The sequence below is a fragment of the Columba livia genome, chromosome 1 (genome assembly GCF_036013475.1).
Source record: "Columba livia isolate bColLiv1 breed racing homer chromosome 1, bColLiv1.pat.W.v2, whole genome shotgun sequence".
NCBI classification, from domain to species: Eukaryota; Metazoa; Chordata; class Aves; order Columbiformes; family Columbidae; genus Columba; species Columba livia.
Window position 1 is genome coordinate 90,308,766 of NC_088602.1, and position 22,336 is coordinate 90,331,101.

Consider the following 22,336-nt stretch of genomic DNA (forward strand, 5'->3'; position numbering starts at 1 on the left):
ATCAGAATTAAACCTACGTGCATAATGTTTAAATAATTTTACCATTTAAGAAATGCTACTCTAAATTCCCATTTGTGAACAGCTGCTTTTTATTTGAAGCAAAAGGGTTCGTGAATTTATTGCCTGTTCCTTAAATAGTTTCAAACTGTTGGCTTCATTTACATATTTTGAAAATCAGTTCTATTACTTAATTATAAACTATGAAAAAATATATTTCTTGCCTTTAAGTTTTATGAGTTCCTGAGAACTCAGTTTCAATTTATTCAGCTCATACAATATAGTTTTCAGCATCTACTGCTTTAAAAGCTTCAATCACATTTTATTCTTCTCTTCCCTTCTCTAGCATCTAATCTATTCTCCAGAAAGTCAGTTTTTCCCTGGCTTCAACAGCTTTCCCTCATCCATTTATGAGCTTCTTTACGAAACTGATACACGATTATATATGTACATAAACATATATATACATCATCTTGTATCATATATTACACATATATTACACATTTGATATTGCATTATATATATATGTATGCTTATTAAAATATTTCTATTTTTATTTTCTCTCCTATTCTGACCTAAGCTATTCCTATGCTACTGTTGCATTTGTTAAACAGAAGTTCACTGATTTGCCATTACAGTAATCAATTTTCTGAAAAGTGACAACAAATTTACTCTGAAATTTATATGGGAAATTATAATTGTTCTGTCCAGTTTTTCTGTCTTTTCTATTAATGAACACTAGCGTAGATGTGACTCTGCTGAAGTCAATAAAGTTAAAATCATTTAAAATGGGCAAAGATTTAATCTGCTGTATTGACACCTACTCGGTTTCCTATTATAAGATTGGTATTAAAGTTTTCTCTAACTGACTAATTCAGATACCGACTGACGGTAGAGTTGCTGCTTCTCTATAAAGTCCTGTACAATGATGTCAGAACTATTTCAGACAATCTGAGCAATTTGTCAACCTGTTTTTATCCTGGAAATGCAGCACATTTTCTTTGATTTCTTTGCTAAACTTTTTCTAAACCAAAAAGAAAGGTGTTATTTCTGGCTGGCTCGTAGACTCGTGTTGTATCAGACGAAGAGAGAAAGATTTAGCAACCAAAGAGCTTTCTTAGAGAGATGCAGGAAAAAAAATGGCCCTCTTAGGGTAACTTCTGAATTTATTCAGTCACTTCTGCTTAGCTGTTCAGCAAGTTCTATTTCAGTCCAGTGCCACTGGCCTGACACATATAGAAACTGTGCATTGTTCATGTAATGAAAATGTCAGTTTAGCCCAAGTTCTGAAGCAGGAGACATTTTGTCCTTTTTAGAATGTGTTTGCTGAACATGTGTCCTAGATTTCTTTTTCTATTGTATGCAGCCTCGAGAGAGATGTCCTTCTAGCCAGTATATTTTTCTCCTGTGTCACGTTGCTCCCTGCAGACACATACATTTCATTAATAATGTAATTAAAAAACACCAAAAGTCTCTGTATTACATATGCATATATTCAAAACAGCTGTTTCTTTAGTAAATTCCTTTATGTGATCCTACTGAGCCTGACTGTACTACAATTCTGTTATTTTTAAGTGATTCCAAATTAACCCCTTATACCTGCCTGTAGGTGAAGGTTCCACCTGAAGCGTGCAATGAATACAGCTACATTTTAGCAACTAGTTGCTGACAGACTAACATGGAGATCAAAGTGATCCACATTATTTTTAACCTTTTTAAAAAGGATGCCTGATCCCTTATAACTGTCAAGAAGGAATATTGCATTGTGACTGCACATCATTTTCCTGTTTTCCCTCTTTCTCTGTGAATTCTTCATTGAAAGTCTTTGGAGACAAAATAAGACTGTACACTCAAAAGTAGCAGTCATGATAGAGACTTCTCTTCGGTATTTGGGCAGTCAGGAAGCAAGAGAATCTCTTCTCTTACTAGTTTGTCATAAACCAATGCAATAAAACATTTTTTTCTCTTACTTTCCTCTAAAAACTAACAGTTTAAAATGGCAAAAGAAAGCAGAAATGCCCTGAAAACAGGTGAAGGAGCCAATCTGCCCTCAGGCACATTGTTGTAGGTTCTTGAGTAAATCAGACATCATTCCTACTCACTGGAGAAGGCAATGTTGGTAATCCAGTTACAATAAGAAAGCTCTGCTACAACTCTGCTGCTCGAGGTGTTGCAAAATGTAAACCAAAGGGCTTGATAATTTGTGGCTTAAAAATCCTGATTCAATTTCTTTGCATGAGCAATAGGTTTTTCTTGTATTTCTGGCCTACATCCAGTTAGAACAACTATATATGACTACTTACCTAAACACTCTCTTTCTGCTTAGTTGATTACGGTATTATTCATTTTCTCTCCTGAAGTGTTGAAATACTTTTGTACGCTATTAAAAAGTTCCTTGCCTTCTCCCTGAGGTAGCTACATTTCAGTGATGAGTGATGTAATTCCTTCAACAGAATAGTTGGTAATTGGTTTGTAAAGTTTAGCATGCACTCTGGGATCTTTTCAGGAAGGGCTATAAACAACTATCCATCATTCTTATTCTCTAATATGTCATTCCTGGATTTTTCCTTAGCAGGTCTAAAAATTCCACAGCTGTGATTAAACGTTACCATGCCACGGTGTATTGAAGCAATGTTGTGATGTAAGTGCAAGAATTTTCACCAGTCAGTAGGCAAGCAAGGAAGTAAAAAAAGATTGAAGCTATTCACCTTAGAAATAACAAAAGAAAGAGCAGCATGTAAAAAACAGCTTTGACTCATCTGACAGCATCTATGGAGAACAGGGAGTAGAAAAGTTTTCTTGGAGTATAAACTCCAAGGTTTGGCTTTTGGTATGGTTAGGGAACTCAATCATATTATTAGAAAGGGAAATGTAATTGGGAAATGTGACAGAAGTTAATTGTCCAAAGACTAGAAATGAGTAAGGTCCAAGTGTTCGTCACATCAATAGTAGCTGATCATGGTTTTTCACTTACAGTCAGGGAAGCAGTAAAAAGATGATACTACTTCTGACTTTGCTAAGTAATGAGTATGGTGCTTTAAAGATGTCAAGGAAAATAACCTTACATGATTGACCGTATGTCATGGTCCATTCGGTGATGGACTCATGATGGTTCGTTTACCGTGATCTCAAAGCACAAAATTAAGGCAACCAAAATGCCAAGGGGTTATAATTCAATCAAACAGTGTTACTTTATTGTTTTGCCCATAAAGTGGTGCGCAATAGAGAGAGAGAGAGTAGAGAAAAAGGGGAAAGGAAAAAGAAAAAGGGAAATAAAATAAAGAGGTGGAAATGAGGATTTGATTACCACCAGACGAGTTCCAAAGGCATCCCTCTGGTCTCTGGTCCTGTAGAGTCCTGCTGGTCTTGCGTCGTGATCCAGGATCCTCTGGTGGGAAGATCTTAACGATGTCCATTTGGGAGTCATCTTTTATGCTTCTTCACGCCCCCTCACTCCCATTGTTTGCGGCCAATCTCTGCCTTTGTTTTGCAATCCAGGCTTAACTCACAGGCCCGAAAAATCCCCACTCTGCATGCCAGGACCCATCCACGCATGCATGGCCTCGCATTCAGGGGTCTCTTTCTGGTCCATTGGGTGACCTCAGGACCCTTGGCAAGCTTCTGGGCATGCTCTTCTTCACTGGCCTTTGTTTCAGGGTGGGGGGCAGGTGTGACTGAGGTAGTAGGTGAGAATCCATCTTCTGGACGGCAGTTATTGTCCCCAGGTTGGAGAGACCCGTAAAACAATCCCTTTTAGGAGACAGGGGCTAGTTTGGCTGAGGCAGCAGGGTAAGTCCATACAGCCGCCATTGTTACCAGTAGACTGCCGGGTTGGAGAGACCTGTGCAACACAATTCTTCTCCTCAGGCCTCTCTCCAAGTCATTGTCCATCTGTTCTTTCTGTCAGGGCCTCAGTTCTCCTAGTCCCTGATGACTATGTTTCAGGCAAATACTGTTCCATCTTCAGGCCAACTCTTACACCATAGAACAATTTAATATAATTAAACAAAGGATAAACAAAAGTAGATCTCTAACGAAAACTCACTATTCTAAAATTACAAGCTTTAATAATTAAGATAATAATTGAATGAAATAAATCAAACTATGGAAGGGATTTCAGGATGTGAATGTGAAAGAGGTCTTAATTGCTTCAGGTCAAAAGGGGATGAAAATATTTAATTGTAGCTAAAGGTGGCAGCGTGGAAATGAATGTGTGTGGGAACAGGGTTCAAACCTAATTGGTTAAATAACTGTCTCACTGAGACATTATGAACATGCAGAGTGTCAAGAAGTAATAGAAAAAAAGCCTGATCAGTGAAAAAGCCATGTCTTAGAAGCTAGAAAATACAATGTAAAATAAGAATTGTTAAAATCAAACATAGAGCAAAAAGGTTTGCACACATGTTCAAAAAGACAAGAAGGAAAGCAGCAGGACCTCTGTACCATTAAGGTGGGATAATGATTAAAAACAACAGACAGATGATGATTTTGGCCATGATGGCAAAGGCATTACATCTTGCTACATTACTGCAGCATGTCTCCATTTTTAAACAAGAAAAATGAAGCACAGCGAATCTACTTAGACTCCCATGCAGCTTTTGATGTGATGTTACATGGAAAAGTATGAACTAAGCTGGAGATAATGGAGTTGGCAGAGGGAACAGGAGGTGAACAAGAAACCGAATAAAGGTTAGATAGTCATACATCATACTGAAACACAATAGTATCAGGTTAAAAGCCACTAATGGTGACTTCCTGAAACATCAGTTTTGGGGCTGATTTTATTCAGTGTTTTTATCAATATACTTGTCACCACTCTGATGACAGCATAAAGTCAGGAGACATGATGCAAGGGGAATAAAATGATCAGAACATGAGAAACAGGCATGCAAAGTGGACTAGTAAAAACAATAAAACACTACTGAATTCTCACTTTACAGTCAGTTATTTGGAAACCATTGAGGAAAAACTGAGGAAAAACAACTGATTACAAAATGGTAAGAAACCATTTCTACAAGGAAAATGCAACCGTTCCAGGGGAGATAACAAAGCCAGTAAATACCGCAAAGCATCAGTAAGGCGTTACCTGGAGTATTTCGTACAAGTCACATTCAGGGTGAAGTCAGACTTGAATCCATATTCAGAAAGTCTAAAAGAGTGGTAAGAGAAACGAAAATAATGTCTTATGACAGGAAACTTTTAAGAGCACATATTATTGAGTCAAACAAAACAAAGGCTGATAAAATCCTTTCTTTGCCTACAAATCCATCACGCAAAAACTACGAAAAGAACCGCTTAAGCTTACATACTTGCCAGATTAATTAGTATAAAACCTATCACCACTGCATTTAGGTTGGGAATTTCAAGGTTTTAAATCATTAGAGCAGTGAAATGTTAAAATTGCTTTTCATTAGAAATATTGATGACAAGAATCCAAGCTACTTTCAGGAAGATACTTCCTCAGTTTAAGAAAGAGATTATATGATGTTGTTGCCTGCTGGACTACATAGATAGAGATTTCTTCCAGACCTCTCTAAGCAGTTCTGTCTTTGCAGTGATCCTAGTGGTCCAGCTTCCTCAAATGCACTGAAAACAGAGGTATTCATGCATGCAGCACAGGCCTATGTCTTTCGGGGTGCAGGGGATCGGATGCAGTCATGACATGTTTGAGAAGTTTACAATGGAGACCTCTGAGGGCTGAGAGGCAACCAGGAAATTATGGGTTAAGTGTCACCATATGAGAGGAACAGTACTGAATTCCAAATGGGATAGAGCCATACAGCTTAGTCAGTGTAAACAAATGGTTATGATTCCTGTCAAGAACAATTTTTCATCTCCATAAAGCCTACTCTAATAACATGGCACAGGCACCACTGAAAACGGGAATATTAGCTTTCCAACAATTTCCCAAAATTGAAATAGAATCTGTTTTGGCAAAAACAATACAGTTGTCTACCAAGAAAAACACTTTAGGTAGTTATATAAGCAATAAAAATAAATGTTTTATAAAATTCACTTAGAAGGAGTTATAAGTATTAAAAAACCCAATAATAATTAAGCAGATTTCACGAAGTATGAAACTGCCAAAAATAACAACCAATACAGCTGAAGATGGTGAAGTCATTTCTTCTACTGCACTCCAAAGCCCGACCACCTGTAGAGATTAGAAAAATATATCCAAAGAATTAATTCTCCTAATATGGACACAGTGCAAAATTCTGTCTCTTAACATGACTTCATTTTGCCAAAGTAATGGAATTTTATGCAAGCTTAATATGTTTTACAAGCACTTGCTCCTCTGGCACAGCAGCAAATCATCGGGAAGGCAGATAAAATGTAGGAGTATCTACTGGGATTCCATTTGCATTTAAAAAACTGGTACGGTCTCCAGACAGGCTATTGCTCACTGCTGCCCACTGAAGCAGCTTATTGTGCTCCACTGATGATCGAGGTAATTTAAGAAGAGCAGACAGATTAATGTTAACCTCTGTCAGAATCTGCCATTCCGACACAAATGTGATAACCTTACTCTGCATCAGCCAAGGGACTTCCAGTAAAGGAAGGCATTAGTACCATATCACAGGGTGAGATCTTGTTTAGTCTGTTTGCAAACACCATGCTTAAAGACAGGATAGCTCCTATCAGAACAGGTTCACGGAAGAGCATGTTCAGGACATAAATTAGGAGGCAACAAGTTAATTTTGTTGACGAAATGGAGGTGGACATAGGATATGACAACACTTCATATGGGGGAATAAATCAAGAGAAGAGCACATTTAAAACTAAAAGGTAATACAAGATGAAGTCAAAGAACAAATTCACTCTGGAATTTGAAGTTTTCTGAACTTATGAGTTTCTAGAATTGCTTTACAAGCTAGACAGTGGAGCAAGGATAAACCTCGATGGTTTCATTCCTGTGATGGGACAAAAATGATCCTTTAGTTAATACCTCATATTTAGATCTCTGATTATTCGTTTCTGGATATCTGTTTCCACTGGCTTACCCCAAAATCCCAGACATAAAGAAGGACACTTGCTTACTACTGGCTGATCATAAATCTTTTCATGTATTTCTCGTATATTAATTATGATTCCCCATAATTTCCGTTGTTTACATGAAAAAGCATTGGCTTTGAGGCTAAAGAGTAGCATGTTGATTTTACTTGGAAATGTCAAAGGAGGGCCACAGTAAGGGCAGATATAAAGCACGATGCACTAATACTGAATTTTCAGCTAAATCTTCCAGATACCTGACTGCTGAGCTGGTGTCCAGCACTCGGGCCAGATAACAGCGGTCACCACCTCTGCCGTGAGAATAGAATTGACCCCTGCTATAAGAATCCCAGAGATTCAGCATTTGCTGATTTATTTTTTTTTTTAATATATATGTATTTTTATGTGTGTGGGTCTCCAGTGTGCAGACATAGTCCTTCCTCTGAAAAAATTCACCTGAACAAATTTCTTGCTACTGCAAGGACTGAGTATATTGATGACATCATTTTTTCCTTAAGGGTACGTGGAATAGATGAACTATGAACTTTCAGGACAAAGTATCTATTTCACAGTTCTTTGCAATGGAGGGTAAAGGATGCGACCCTCCCATAAAGCACTTTCTGTGTTTTCCTATATTCCTATGCAAAGTTGGCCCATGGTGGTTACGGAACTAAACAGAATAAACCTAGTCAAAAATGAGTTAGCTGCATTCATGAACTATGAGCTGCTCGAAAATCAAGTTCTTCTGCATGAATGGAGGACACCCTCTGTTTTACAGAGGTTACCTAGAGTTGCAAGTGAAAAATGGAAATCGGATATCTTTCCTTGGTTCCAGAGCCAAAAATGGAGCCTAGCAAACAAAACCCACCTAAACCCTTAAATGTACTTAAGATAATAAAGCTTAATCTACTGGATTAGTCATGTTCTTTTTGTTAGTTTGTTTTCATATTTTCCCAAAACTGATGATCTCCAAAATTATTGCAAAAATAATGTTTTAAGATTCAGGCCTGTTTATTAGCATCACCCTTTTCCTTCATTGACCTAGACATTCACCTCACTCTCAGCGAGTGTTCAGTGCATTAATAATTGAACACAGACATTTCTCTCTCCTACATTTAAAATAAATTTGTTTGCTCATTTGTGTTTTGTTGTGTGGAGCAAATTATTAATCTGATCTATACCCTGAAATTTCCACTCAATTCTTGGTTTTGCAGAGTCTCATTTTTCTTTGAATTCTGGAGCTTATAGGGTTGGAGCTAAGGATGCTGTTGAGTGTTGCTGGCAAAGAATCATACGTACATATTGTTTCATAACTGGAAAAAAAGAACTTCATTTAATATCAATGTAGCTCTTTTTCCTGTGTGCTTCGCTGTAGCATTTCCACGTACAAACTTCCTCACTACCTCTTTTGCTTGGCTTCCTGCTAACTCGCTGGCTGCGCAAAGCTGGTATGTCATAATTAAAGCAATTATTTTGGGAAGGAAAGGCAAAGGTAGGCAAAAGTAGTAAGCTCCTCTTGCATCAGTCTTCATGGATGGCCAGGTCACCTGCTGTGGGGATCCCTACGCACACTGACACAGTGAGGACTTTTAGTGTTGGATCAGTTCAATCAGTACGGTGAAACCTGACGTTGGAGTTCCATGAGAACGGCAGTTTTCACAGGAAGTCAAGGCCGGAGCTCCACTGACACTGAGCCCAAAGCGCCACCGCTACCGTCGACAGCAGCCAACGGCCGTTAGATCCGCGCTAGGGGCGGGGCCAAGCTGGCGGTCTCCCATTGGCGGTGTCGGTGGCGCGGGAGCCCCGCGCGGGCACCAGCCTGACTCTCGCGACGTCAGCGCGCCGGCCGCGCAGCGCCCTTGGGTCAGGCCAGGCCGGATGGGCGCGCCTGCGCATGCGCGCCGCGGAGCGAAACGGAGGCGGGATGGCGGCCCCAGCGCTGCCGACCCCGCGGTACGATCACGTGGGGCCGGACGGGCCCTTCGGCGATGTGTACGAGCCGGCCGAGGACACCTTCCTGCTGCTGGATGCCTTGGAGCAGGACGCGGATCGGCTGCGGGAGGCTCGGTAGGCGCGTCGGGGAGGAGAGCGGCGGGAGCAGTTCCCGGGGGCGGCCAATTGGGGGGAGGGGGCGGGGCCAGCGCGTGCCGCCAGGGGCGGAAGGGCGGTGCTAACGGCTCCCGTGCGGGGCGGGGAGCGGGAGGAGCCGCGTCACTCGGGCCCGGCGTGTTCGAACGCCGGGAAGGGGTCGTCGAGTCCCGCAGCCGCTTGTCCCCGGGGTGTATTGCTCACAGCTGCTCATCGGGTCTCAGCCCGTGCGGGGAGGTGGGTGGTGTCTTCCCGCTGTGAGCAGAGCGGGGAGTAGAACGGGGCATCCTGGGGTGTATTAGAATGGTGGTGGTTAGTAGGTCGAGAGAGGTTCTCCTTCCCCTGGTGAGACCGCATCTGCAATAATGTGTCCAGTTCTGGGCCCCTCAGTTCAAGAAGGTCAGGGAACTGCTGGAGAGAGTCCAGCGCAGGGCAACAAAGATGATTAAGGGATTAAAAACATCTCCCTTATGAGGAAAGGCTGAAGGAGCTGGGGCTTTTTAGTTTGGAGGAGACTGAGGGGTGACCTTATTAATGTTTATAAATATGTAAAGGGTGAATGTCACGAGAATGGAGCCAGGCTCTTCTCAGTGACAACCAATGATAGGACAAGGGGCAATGGGTACAAATTGGAACACAGGAGGTTCCACTTAAATATGAGAAGAAACTTCTTCTCAGTGAGGGTGACAGAGCACTGGAACAGGCTGCCCAGGGGGGTTGTGGAGTCTCCTTCTCTGGAGACATTCAAAACCCGCCTGGACATGTTCCTGTGCGACCTCATCTAGGTGTTCCTGCTCCAGCAGGGGGATTGGACTGGGTGATCTTTTGAGGTCCCTTCCAATCCTTAACATTCTGTGATTCTGTTATAGTTATTTTGGTGGCAGCTGCACATATTTGTGGTAAAATGTCACTGTGTCAAGGCTGCAGAATCTGTAGGATTTGCGGATCTGCTCAGGTTGCTGCCCAGTGCCAGTCATCTCCACAGCTGAAGTATGTCCGCACAACTGTAACCGGTATACTTGGTGTTTCAAAAACATGGAAAAACAGAATATATTTCAAATAAGGTCCATCTTTTTGAAACACGCTGTAGAAATCACCAAAGGAGTCATATCTTATGAGTGATTATTTTGAAACTGCCTGCCACTGCTGTTTGTCCAGGGCTGGCTGAAACTCCCCTGAGGTACTCTGTGTTTAAGACTTGCTTTCGTTGGTGTAGCTTCACAGTGATCTTCTGTAACTTCTGTTGGCGTTCAGTCCTGCTGCAATAAATGTGTAATAAATGCTTTAGAACTGTAGCCTGTACTGTTGAGATTGTGTAGTTAATGGAAACTTTAATGTTAGATGGGGGAAAATACATGTGTTTTCCAAAGTGGCTTGTGATAGCCAGGATCTGTCTATGGGCACAAGTAGGCCTGGCAGCTGTTATGAAACAGGCAACATAATGTGGGCTTTGAAGGTTGTATGATCAGCAAGTATTTCAGCATTTTTGGAAGAGGGGCAGAAGGTTTCATAACACTGTCTTGACTAATTCTGCATCTGTTGCAGGTGCTCTTACATGTTACAAATAAAAGTCATCCAGAGTTTTCTCTCTTTAGAGTTGAGATCTGCCTTGAAATAGGATGTGGATCTGGTGTGGTTTCAACTTTTCTAGCTTCTTCCATTATTGGATCCAGTGCACTGTACATGTAAGTATAACAGGACTTCCTTAAACTTTGCATGCGATAATAAAGAATACATAGTTCTCACATATATACTTTTCCACATAGAAGAGCTAGTCTTTTCACAAAGAAATCATAGAATCATTTCGGTTGAAAGAGACCCTCAAGATCACGGAGTCCAACCATAACCTAACTCTAGCACTAAACCATGTCCCTGAGGACCTCATCTACACGTCTTTTAAACACCTCCAGGGATGGGGACTCCACCATCTCCCTGGGCAGCCTGTTCCAATGCCTGACAACATGAATAATTTTTTCCTAATATCCAATCTAAACCTCCCTTTATGCAACTTGAGGCTGTTTCTTCTTGTCCTATCACTTGTTAATTGGGAGAAGAAACCAACACCTTCCATGCTACAATCTCCTTTCGGGTAGTTGTAGACTCAGTTCTGCAGATATGGAAATCATAGCAAAGAGAGCCTAAACTATTTCCTTCGGGTTCTGTAACAATTTAGCAGTGCAACTAGATTTCCATTTTCCCACTTCTTAAACAAATTGCTAAGCTTACACTTTTGTTTGCTGGGTTGAAGCCTAAATTTTAGCCACCGGCTAGTCTTACTGAGGTCTGATGACATAATGCTAGTTACCTGAATGTTGGTAGTAACTGAATTTTATTAGACTTGTATGCATATTTATTTATGCAGAGCATTGAAAAGGAGATCCTGTACTTCACCTTTCAGACAGTCATTAAAACTTCCAGTATAGTGTTGAGTCGTTTAGCTGCTAATATATTGTGTTTATTTTACTGGCTTTTGTTATTTTTTTTTTAAATTTACTTGCAAAGCAAAGAATGCTGGAAAAGATATTTTCATTGAACATGAATTAGTTTGAAGCTCACAGGGTTAAACTTGTAGATACAGTAGCCAGCAATTTATATTTAGTAATATTTTGGTTGTAGATGTACAGATATCAACCCGGTGGCAGCTTACTGTACACTGGAGACAGCTCTGCTTAACAACGTTCACCTTCAGCCAGTCATTACTGACCTGGTAAGGTAGATGTTTCAATGATCTCTTCTTTATAGTTTTTGTAATTTTTAATACTTATTAGAGATACTGAAAATTAACCATACAGTCCAGAACAAATGTTGTCTTAATAAGCATGGATGAAAAAAAGATAACAACAAAATGTCAAAGTGTTTCTGAAAGAAGGGAAAAACAAACTACTTAAGCTCTAAAACTCAAATTTAAGCTTTAAAAATACATAGAATAATTTTAAAAAGAAATTATTTACATATAGTTCGGAAAATCCTGCACAAGGAACTCTACAGTGACCTGACATTATCATAACCCTTGCTCTAATTCTCTGCAGTTCTTGGTTCTCAGCTCTTTCTGATTAGGAACTGTGTATATTGTTACTTTTTGTTTCTTACAAAATTTGATAGGGAGAAAAGCTAAGTTTCTCATCTCTTTAGCAAGATCTTTGTTTAAAATACCATGATTATATGTGTTTATAAAAGATGAAGATCGGCAACAATAAATGTGATCTAAAATGAGTGAACAACTGCTCATACTTGAGAAATAAACTTCAGTTGTCACAAATTGGTCATTTTGGGTAACAAATGTTAACTGGTAATAAATTCAAAATTCTTTCATATCTAACCTGAATTCTGAACTGAGCAAGAATAAAGTACTATCTTTGTGTCTGCATATGTGTCTCTTGTTCTTCTACATCCCAACACAGTCTTCAGATTATTGAAATTGTTCTGCTATACACAGGGCCTTCTCGATGCTGCTCTTGCACATAGAATGTAAAGTTTAGTATTCTTGAATCAGTCTGAAATGCTTGGAATATCCAGCACTATGTAACTGTATTTTTACAAAATGTTTGCATTCTTTCTGTCTAAAAAATGAAAAATTATAAAAGGATCATCACCTTAATCTATAGGTCGAAGGTCTGTCTCCAAGATTAAATGGGAAGGTTGATCTACTGGTATTTAATCCACCATATGTGGTAACACCTTCTGAAGAGGTAGGAAAAATTTTAAATGCACAATAAAAATGGTATTTCTCTGTCAGAGAACAGATGTCAGGGTTTTTTTTTTAAGGATCTTGTAGGACCAGCACTGTTGTAACACTGTTATAGTGAAAATTATTTACCAGAGTAGCTTGTAAAGACTATGTGGGAATAAGGAGTGCTAGCTGCTGTTTCTTGATACCTAGTTTCTCCATCAAGTATAAACCATGTAAGGCTTCTGTTAGGCATGCTAAGGTATTCTTATAGGAGACTTTCAATGAAAAATGCATTTGTTTCCTGCAAAATAAATACCCTCTGGGGCAGTCAGCATGGCCTCACCAAGGGCAAGTTGTGCTTGACTAACCTCATCGCCTTTTATGAGGACATAACGAGGTCAGTAGATGATGGCAGAGCAATGGATGTGGTCTGCCTTGATTTCAGTAAAGCATTTGAAACAGTCTTCCACAGCATCCTCACAGCATTTGACATTTGGTCTAGATGATCGAGTAGTGAGGTGAACTATGAGCTGGCTGAAGGAAAGAAGCCAGAGAGTTGAGGCCAATGGGGCAGAGTCTAGTTGGAGGCCTGTATCTAGTGGAGTGCCTCAAGGGTCAGTACTGGGACCAGTATTATTCAATATATTCATCAACAACTTGGATGAAGCAATAGAGTGCACTGTCAGCAAGTTTGCTGAAGACACCAAGCTGGGAAGAGTGGCTGACATGCCAAAAGGCTGTGCTGCCATCCAGCGGGACCTGGACAGGCTGGAGAGTTGGGCGGGGAAAAAAATAATGAAATATAACAAAGGCAAGTGTAGAGTCCTGCATCTGGGCAGGAACAACCCCAGGTTCCAGTGTAAGTTGGGGAACAACCTGTTGGAGAGCAGTGTAGGGGAAAGGGACCTGGGGGTCCTGGTGGACAGCAGGATAACCATGAGCCAGCACTGTGCCCTTGTGGCCAGGAAGGCCAATGGCATCCTGGGGTGTATTAGAAGGGGGGTGGTTAGCAGGTCAAGGGAGGTTCTCCTGCCCCTCTGCTCTGCCCTGGTGAGACCACATCTGGAATATTGTGTCCAGTTCTGGGCCCCTCAGTTCAAGGACAGGGAACTGCTGGAGAGAGTCCAGCGCAGAGGAACAAAGATGATTAAGGGAGTGGAGCATAAAACATTACAAGAAAATATATACAAAGCATGTGACAAAATGTAGTTCTTTTAATTTAGTTTAAGAATGGAACTTGAAACAGAAGTACGATGTTCATCATGTGGGAAATAGTTTTGAAGTAATTCTGCTGCATGAACAAATCCGCTGAATCAAAGTCGTCAGATTTCTAATGGCAGACACCTAAAACTAGATCTTATGGTGATGTTTCTCTTATAAGTACCACTGACGCCTCTGCTATTCTGTGTTAAGACAACCTTTGCTTTCATTCTTCCTAGGTGGAAAGCCATGGTATAGAGGCATCCTGGGCTGGCGGTAAAAAGGGCAGAGAAGTAATGGATAGAGTTTTTCCATTAGTACCAGACCTACTTTCAGCAGGAGGATTATTCTACTTGGTCACAATTAAAGAAAATCATCCAGGTGATCATTTTCCTTGGACCCTTAAATATGCCAAATCACATTTAACATGGTATTGATCAAAATGTTGATTGTAGCAGTGTTTCTAGGTTATTAGACTTCAGTAAAGAAGTAACGCATAACATCAGTTGAATCCAACATGTGGTGACAGCAGCCAGTTGAAGACTGACAGCATTTACTGAAATTCATGTAGGTGTCCTAGGTGATTATTTAGAAATCCTGTAGCTGGCCAGGGTGTATCTGCAGGCTTCATACAAACTGTGGCATCCCTGTGGACTCTTCTGCTTCTCATCTTTCAAGTTTGTGTGGGTGTCTAATCTGCAGAGGGACTTTTACATAACCTAATGCTTCTTGGAATTTTTTCTCTGAATTCATGCCTCGTGCATCCAGTGTGTGGTGAGGTAGACCAAAAATACAAGCAAATTTACCAAAACTAAGAACACCCTACACTCATTTGGAAAACGGTAATTTGCAGGTTCTGAGCCCAGCAGCTTTGCAAGAGTGAAAGGTGACTGTAAATCTTCTCAACTAAGTAATGAAGCCAGGCCAGCCCTTTCTCATTAAAGTGAATGGTGGTGCAAACTTGAAGGGCAAAAGCTTTTAGTTAGAAGTGTTATGTCTTTGCTTTTGACATGCATGGAGAAAAGAGTGGGACTTGCTGCTTCTGATCTAATGCTTAACGGCTATACATTATCAAGTAGTTTCAAGAAGATTGTTTTTTCACGTGTGATTGATTAGGCAGCTTTTGGGAAAAGGCACTACAAATTTCATCTTCTCCTACAAATCAGCTTTATAACTGAATGGTTAATTGCTATTAATAATAACTACACACAGAACCTAAGTTAGTAAATTGTAAACTTTATTTGTCCCTGGTGGAAGACTACTTTGCATTAAAAGTGCTGTCTGAAAGAATAAGAAGACACAGTTTATAATCTTTGCTTTACCACTTATATTTGCCAGATGCATGAGCACTGCCTTTTGTAGCTGACTTCTGTATAAACTCAGTTGTAACATTGCACTTTCAATTACAGATGAAATTCTGGAAACAATGAAGAAATGTGGCTTAGAAGGCACACGGGTACTTTCCAGGCAAGCAGGACAAGAGATGCTTACTATCCTCAAATTCAAGAAGTCTTGATAACTGTTCTTAACCTTCCAGATACTAGCCACGGAGAAAGTTGAACACAGAGTTGTCAAATGAATTGTTAATCCAGGATTTTCACCCTCTTAAGGTGTATCCTCTGATCAAGACTCTGTATTTATTTTTATTCTGGATGTTAACCCGCTGTTACCTGCTGTCAGAGGTGCTGTTGTCCTCTGACTATCCACAGGACTGTTGAGGGGGAACTGTGAAATGCCACACCTTGTTGCATTCGCACTTAAGCACTGAAGACTTTTTCTTCTATAAACAGGTATTTGTATATTTTTTTTCATTGTGGCTTATTAAAATGAGGTACTTGATATAATTCATCTGTTTTAAGAGATAGTCTATACCTGTACAGAGTTTAAATGAATATTTGGAAGCAGTGTTACCATTTGAGGTATTTTTACCACAATGGAATGAGCAGCTGCTTTTGACTGATACAGGTCAAAAGTCAACTTACAGTGCTCTGGCATAAAAGTTGTTCCTTATACCATTCTGAAGAAGACACAAAAAGGACTGGATAATAGGGAGCGTGCAGTCTGACATATCCTAAGAGTCACCATTCCCCAGCTTAGAAGACTACTGAAGAGCAACACTGCAATTCAACAACTCAAACACAGCTAATACATCCCTTTGAGTAACTTTTCTGTCAAATTGTTTTTATAAACATAAGCATGAATGTGAACACAAACACGCAGCAGGAGGATTTAGCGGGAAGACTCAGTCAGTGTTGAGGATGCTACTCAACATTGATGCTATAGACAAGAAATTCTAGTACTTAAAACTACTGAGTCTAAAAAAATGTGTTTGACCAAAGTGAGGCAAGACTCAGGACTTTGTTGATTCTTCCCTTTGGAATAACTGCTCCCCCAGACCCCTGGGCACTGCTCTGTCAGCAAGTACCAGTGTCAAAAGACATGCTTGCTGCTGCTTCGCAAGTGCCCACACTTCTTTGTTTTAGCAGAACCAAGATGAGCTCTCCACAACTGTGTTCCAAGTAGACAGTTTGCAAGTTAGTGCCTGGTGGAAGAGTTTAAGATGTCTCCTTACAATTAATACCTGGTTAACCACAACTAGTCTTCAAATCAGTTACTGAACTTGCAAATAAATCGCTTAGAACAACCAGCCTTGTCTGAAACAAAGTGCAACAATGGAGATATTCCTGGAGGTTTAGTATCGGTAATTAGGAAAACAATACACCTTGCTCCTTAATCCGTGTTTTCAGTTGGACCTTTTCAATACCACTTCTAAATTCTTTGCATTCTCTCTCAAAAAATGATGGGAAATTTCTCATCTGGAAGGCCAGTCCTATCTGTTAATACAGACTTATCAACACCTAAAATAATTTCTAGAGCTGTCACCTCAAAAGAGACGAACTTTGAAAAAAAAAAAGAATCTAAAAAAAAAACAAACCCAAACACACACGAAACCAAATAAAGCCAGCTATTGAGGTATGGCCAATTGAGTACACTATAAACTTGGCATCTGGAAATTTATAGTATTGATTTCTGAGAGTTTATCACACACAGACAGCAATCCAGAGACTACAGAGATTGATCAAAGTAATTTATTCCTCTCATTTTACTGACTTTTCAATATTGACTTCGCCACAAATGCCACCCAAGTTGGAATATATTAGTATGCTACTGCTGTTAAAAAAAAGCATGAAAAAATGTAGTTTAAGACAGTATTATATTCTGATGCATTTGTCATGTTCAGAGTCATTATTATGGGGCAGTGGAAGGACAGCATACATTCAGTGATAGGTAATTTGCCACCCAATTAAGATATTAATTGAAGTAATGAAAACAAGAATTGATCGGTGTGCACGCTTTCTCTTAATTTAAACATCAATGGTCACTAAATAGGTAGTGTTTGTCATGCAGGAATGATTGTACTCATTCTACTTACTTGGGCTTCTAAGTTTTCATGTTTTTAGGGTGCTGGATGGCTGAGTTTTTTTGGGAAAACAAGACTGTTAAAGGTGAAAGCTCACCTTATAAACAAGTATACTATGTTTAAATTTTATGCCTTAACATAAGGTTATCACTCTAGTTCCATGCCTTAATGTCTAACAGCAACAACAATTTTTTCCCATAAGAAGAACTATTATGAACGCACTATCATAAAAAAACCTGAGACTTTACACCACTATGTTAAATTCACCTGTTACATCAAGAGGCAGGATCTGGGTTAAGTGCATAATACCATGTTAGAATATAACTAAAATAAGAGGTTTTCATCAACCATGCTGTGGATTAAACACCACTTTTCTGACATAACTCTGCATTATTTCTGAATTTTTAACAAATCTGAATACCTTAAAAATATACAATTGAAAATAAATTATTCTTCTATATTTATTTATATCAAAGAAGAATCTTCAAACTTACAAAAAACAGTCCAGAGGTAAGTATGTGTCGTCATCCTACTAGCCAAGAATTTAAAGTAACTGACATTATTCCAAGTTAGCTTCTTTCAACATACGGTTTATTGCCTCCTCTTAATTTATTACTTAGCCCACAGGAAGAAGAAAGACCGTTTTATTTCAGAAAAATGTCTCTCGACAGAGTGGACAGGTGGATTTGTTGCTGGATGTGAACCATTTGTACTGAAAGAGAAATACAACTGTTTAATATACGGATGCAAGCTGCATATCAAAGAATGCTGGTTTATCACCAGTAACGAACACGATTTGCCAATGAATACAAGTATCGAAATATTAACTATACTTTAAAAAAAAAAAAGGTAAAAACACACCTTTGCACTTGTATATGTATGCATATGTATATACATATATTACACACACATGCACATAATACTGCAGTTTTATTCTAAAAAACCTGACACAAATGAACTCTTGTCTAGTCTCATTTTAGAATAAAAAGATAATGGTTTTAGAGCAGCAATATTTCCTGTATTGTCTGGCCATACAGACGCCAACCTGTTCCAGTATAATCTGTAACCATACAACCAATGCCCATGATGACTTGGATGTAGTTAAATGTTAACTCTCCAGATCAGCATAGTTTACTAAAGAGTGTGCTGCATAAATCTAAATTTAAACTTTTATATTCCCATAGCTGAGCTGTTAGCAACAAGATGCTGTTGCTATACCCTATGTACATACAGTGGTTTATGTCTTCTTATCTGTGAAGTGTAGCAACCCCTCTCTTATTACATGCCCTTACAGCTTAGTAAAAATCCATACAAATAATTTATTAGTTCAGTTAATCCCAGGTACTCCAATGACGTAATGGAGAATTGATGGTATTACAATAGAAATTCTGGTTCTACCTATAAATGGATATTTTGCCTATTAAAAAAAAAAAAAAAAAAAAATCTAGGTACTTACCAAGCAAGCTGAATGAAACTTTTTCTTGCATGTTCTGCAAGCTTTTTTGGGAAGAGAATAGTTGGAACTATGAATGACTGAATAACAGATCATACAATCTTCAACGCCCTCAAAACGTTTATCCACATTGTTTTTCCACAAAGATAAGCCTTCCATAATACTTCCATTCTAACAGAGGGAAAAGAGCTGTTAATACTGTAGAATTCCTTCAGAATATTCTTACTGTTAATTTGTAAGCACATGAAGGAAACAAGCCTGAAGGCTTTATAATCTGAGATAATACACAATATATGCAGTGAGCAATTTATAAAGTCAACACAGGAAATGCAGACAATACTCTATAGAAATGAAAGCATTCATCACAACAAAAAGAATGCACTCAGAAGCACTTAAAAGAGGATTTAAAAATTTTCAGTCACTGTTTTGTTTTGTTCTAACCACAGATGATGCAATTTCAGCAACCACCAATCCTAGAGAATTTAACATACTGGGTTGTTTTTGGTCTTTGTGGTTTTTTTTCAAATTATAGTTGAGATGGTATTGCCATATGGGGCAAACACTGGCCCATGTCTTAAGATATCTAAATTTTCAGCTTTGGCTATGGATTTAACAGGACTTGTTAGACAGATAATTCTACCTCTCTGTTTCAGCATCTGGAGAAAAGCAGATGGTAAGAGTCACCAATCCTATGAAGTCCTTTGAGATCTAAATAATATTACATTACTAGGTATACTTTATTATCAGCACTGTTACATTTTCAAAACTACAGGCTTTCTCTAAACTCACCTGATGTGTAAGATACGTGCTTAACTGTAGCATCCAATTACGCCATTGCTGTACAGCCACACCAACCCTCTTTCCACTCTCCACTGTTATGGATCCCAGTGGGTAATTTGATGGAAGCTGTATTATTAGTTCAATAAATATGTCATCAACTGAATAGGTAGCAATCACTTCCCGTGTGGCAGACCGAGCTTTTACCTATGAAAAGAATGCACATATTAAAAAGCTCCACAGAGAGATACCATCTCTAGTCTTTTTATATATATATATGTATATATGTATATATGTATATATAAATAAGCCATAAATACTTTACCACAGACATTAAATAATTTTCTTAGACCAGGAAACATTTTCTCAAAGAAAATCAAAACCCACTCATATCTTGGCAAACCAAAAAAAAATTACCAGCCATTTTTCAATCTATTGATTGATACGTTTTTTTAATAAACCAAAAAGAAGTATATTGATAGCAGTATCTTCCACTGACCTCCTCAACTACTCCAACACAGTAAACCCCATTCTGTTTTTTTTTCAAAGAGAGCATTAATAAACTTCAATTTAATGTATCAATACCAAGCTAAATGTTTTCATCAGTCATTTAGAACAACAAAAACCCAGTCATATAAAACACTGTAGTACAATCTAGTTCTGAGAAGTAACATTTCTTGAAACATTTGCAAAAACACTGAAGTGAATCAAGAAAAGGACATAAGGTCTTACTAACCGTCATGCTGTTAAATAACTGCGTGCTAGTCTGAACAGCAGATATTTCCTGTGCCGAAAGCACATTGCTGACATATTTGCTTGTGAATTTATCTACAATGTTGAAGACTCGTTTCTCGCAGCTGTTCCACCAGAGCCTGACCATGGCCGGCAAGTCTTTCAGTGTTGTACGGTACACGGAGCAGGCCAAGTGCGGAATCTGGGATGACAGGACTCCTGTCCCTGGGGGGGAAAGGAAGGATGTTGAAACACATCAGTCACAAATGCTGGTTCATCCACACCATTCACAGAAATTTTGATACCAATGTGACTGTGGTAACCAGAATTTCACGTACATGCTCCTTCTATATTTGCTACTGTACTTAGCATTGGCCAGGCCACACCTTGAATCCTGTTGTTCGATTTTGGGCCCCTCATACTAAGAAAGACACTGAGGTGCTGGAGAGAGTGCAAAGAAGGGCAACAAAGCTGTTGAGGGGTCTGGAGCACAAGTCTGATGAGGAGCAGCTGAGGGAACTGGGGATGTTCAGCCTGGAGAAAAGGAGGCTGAGGGGAGACCTTATCGCTCTCTACAACTGCCTGAAAGGAGGTTGCAGCATGGAGAGCGCTGGTCTCTTCTCCCAAGTAGCAAGTGATAGGACAAGAGGAAGTGGCCTCAAGTTCAGCCAGGGGAGTTTTAGATTGGATATTAGGAAAAATTTCTTCACAAAAAGGGTTGTCAGGCATTGGAACAGGCTGCCCAGAGAAGTGGTGGAGTGACCATCCTTGGAGGTGTTTAAAAGACATGTGGATGACGTTCTGAGGGACATTGTTTAGTGCTAGAGTTAGGTTATGGTTGGACTCGATGATCTTAAGCATCTCTTCCAACCAAAATGATTCTACCATTCTATACTGTAAGCATCTGCTTGATTCTGCCTTTCTCCATCAGTCTGGTTTCTGTGTTGCTCAGGCTAACACTCCATAACTGGGAATTCATCTTCTAATTTAGAGATGAACTCCAGATGGGCAACCAGAACTCAATAATTGTATATTCTAGAAATGACAAAAAGCTCACTTCAGAGTGAACAAGCAATACAATGTTTCAAACCTATTTGAGGTTTGCAGCATTCCATAGAAATGCATAAAGAGATAAGGGAAATCTTTGTCTTGGGATGTCACGTTCGTCATTCTTTCTTGCTGTCATCCAGATAAATTGTTCTACAACATAGTGATGTTCAAGCAAAAAATTAATACATGAAAACTCAGTACCTTTGCTTACATCTATACAGATACATAAAATAACAGTTTCAGTGAAGCAACTTTCAAAACTAATTCTCATTTTCATGTTTCTCAGCTAAAAAAACTAACATATCTTCTCTCATCACAACTGCTTAAATCTTGGTCTTCTGAACAGCATGACAAAAACAACACACAATTTAATGTTTCAAACATTAAAAAAATACATCTTAAAAATATTTTTGTTTTAATTTATTTATAAAAATAGAACAAAAAATAGAAATTCCATTTACAATTTTTAAAAGTATCTAGAAGCAACGGAGAAGTCCCAGAGTTCATCACACATATTTAGTATTTTGAAATCTCTATATACATTCAGGATTCCAATAGTAGCAATGTATTATTTCTGTCCTAAGTGAATAATCTAAGCATTTCCTGGGATTTTTCTCCTTGATTTTCTCACAAACATTTCAGTTTTGGTTAAGCTTCAAATGAGGATTTTCTAAATCTCTGTTTTAAGCACAAAAGTATATTTAAACTTCAACTATAGCAAAACTCTCTCAAACACACAAATACAATTTTTACTAACCTTTAACACCTAAATGTTGCTCTTCAGTAAAGAAAGTTTTTGTGTCCTTATTTGGAACTTCTGAAGTTGGCCCAGACAAGACAGGGTTTTCAGGCATAAGCCTGAACAAGTGATAAAGCAGTTTATTCAAGCTTTTAGTTTTTCTGAAGTATTGTGAGTAGAGAACTCGCAGCTGATAGTGTTAAAAAACAAAACAAA

At 39.0% G+C, this 22,336-nt stretch overlaps 2 protein-coding genes and 1 long non-coding RNA gene across 5 annotated transcripts in view; 1 reads left to right on the top strand and 2 right to left on the bottom strand.

Annotated features, from left to right (window-relative positions):
- Positions 1–547: 547 nt before the first annotated feature.
- Positions 548–8,689, bottom strand: LOC135579667 (uncharacterized). Its single transcript, XR_010473257.1, has 4 exons — positions 8,290–8,689; positions 5,084–5,146; positions 3,305–3,971; positions 548–1,419 (listed from the first exon to the last, which is right to left on the bottom strand). It is a non-coding gene; the product is annotated as an uncharacterized LOC135579667 (long non-coding RNA).
- Positions 8,690–8,840: 151 nt separating this feature from the next.
- On the top strand, positions 8,841–16,595 carry N6AMT1 (N-6 adenine-specific DNA methyltransferase 1). Of its 3 annotated transcripts, none has more exons than XM_065065998.1 (6): positions 8,841–9,057; positions 10,624–10,763; positions 11,695–11,785; positions 12,684–12,767; positions 14,188–14,329; positions 15,358–15,794. In XM_065065998.1, exons 1-6 carry the CDS (start codon positions 8,869–8,871, stop codon positions 15,462–15,464), a joined length of 753 nt encoding a protein of 250 aa, XP_064922070.1. In that variant the 5' UTR covers positions 8,841–8,868; the 3' UTR covers positions 15,465–15,794. The 3 variants fall into 3 exon arrangements, with proteins under 3 accessions (XP_064922070.1, XP_064922081.1, XP_064922092.1); XM_065066009.1 differs by having other exon boundaries at positions 8,853–9,057; positions 10,674–10,763; XM_065066020.1 differs by lacking the exon at positions 12,684–12,767 and having other exon boundaries at positions 8,853–9,057; positions 10,674–10,763; positions 15,358–16,595.
- A 428-nt stretch (positions 16,596–17,023) lies between these two features.
- LTN1 (listerin E3 ubiquitin protein ligase 1) overlaps positions 17,024–22,336 on the bottom strand; it is a 30,445-nt gene continuing 25,132 nt past the window's right edge. The window contains exons 26-30 of the mRNA XM_065065847.1: positions 22,139–22,310; positions 20,336–20,556; positions 19,612–19,806; positions 18,826–18,993; positions 17,024–18,081 (exon numbers count right to left, since the gene is read on the bottom strand). Of these exons, the coding sequence (XP_064921919.1) occupies positions 18,019–18,081; positions 18,826–18,993; positions 19,612–19,806; positions 20,336–20,556; positions 22,139–22,310 (819 nt within the window). The 3' untranslated portion in view covers positions 17,024–18,018. The remainder of the gene's footprint in view (positions 18,082–18,825; positions 18,994–19,611; positions 19,807–20,335; positions 20,557–22,138; positions 22,311–22,336) is intronic.

Excerpts from the sequence above, each read along its gene's own strand:
- N6AMT1 (XM_065065998.1), top strand. The coding sequence starts at position 8,869 with ATGGGCGCGCCTGCGCATGCGCGCCGCGGAGCGAAACGGAGGCGGGAT. Across the intron at positions 9,058-10,623 it reads GATCGGCTGCGGGAGGCTCG|GTGCTCTTACATGTTACAAA; the intron begins GTAGGCGCGTCG and ends CATCTGTTGCAG. Across the intron at positions 10,764-11,694 it reads GGATCCAGTGCACTGTACAT|ATGTACAGATATCAACCCGG; the intron begins GTAAGTATAACA and ends TTTTGGTTGTAG.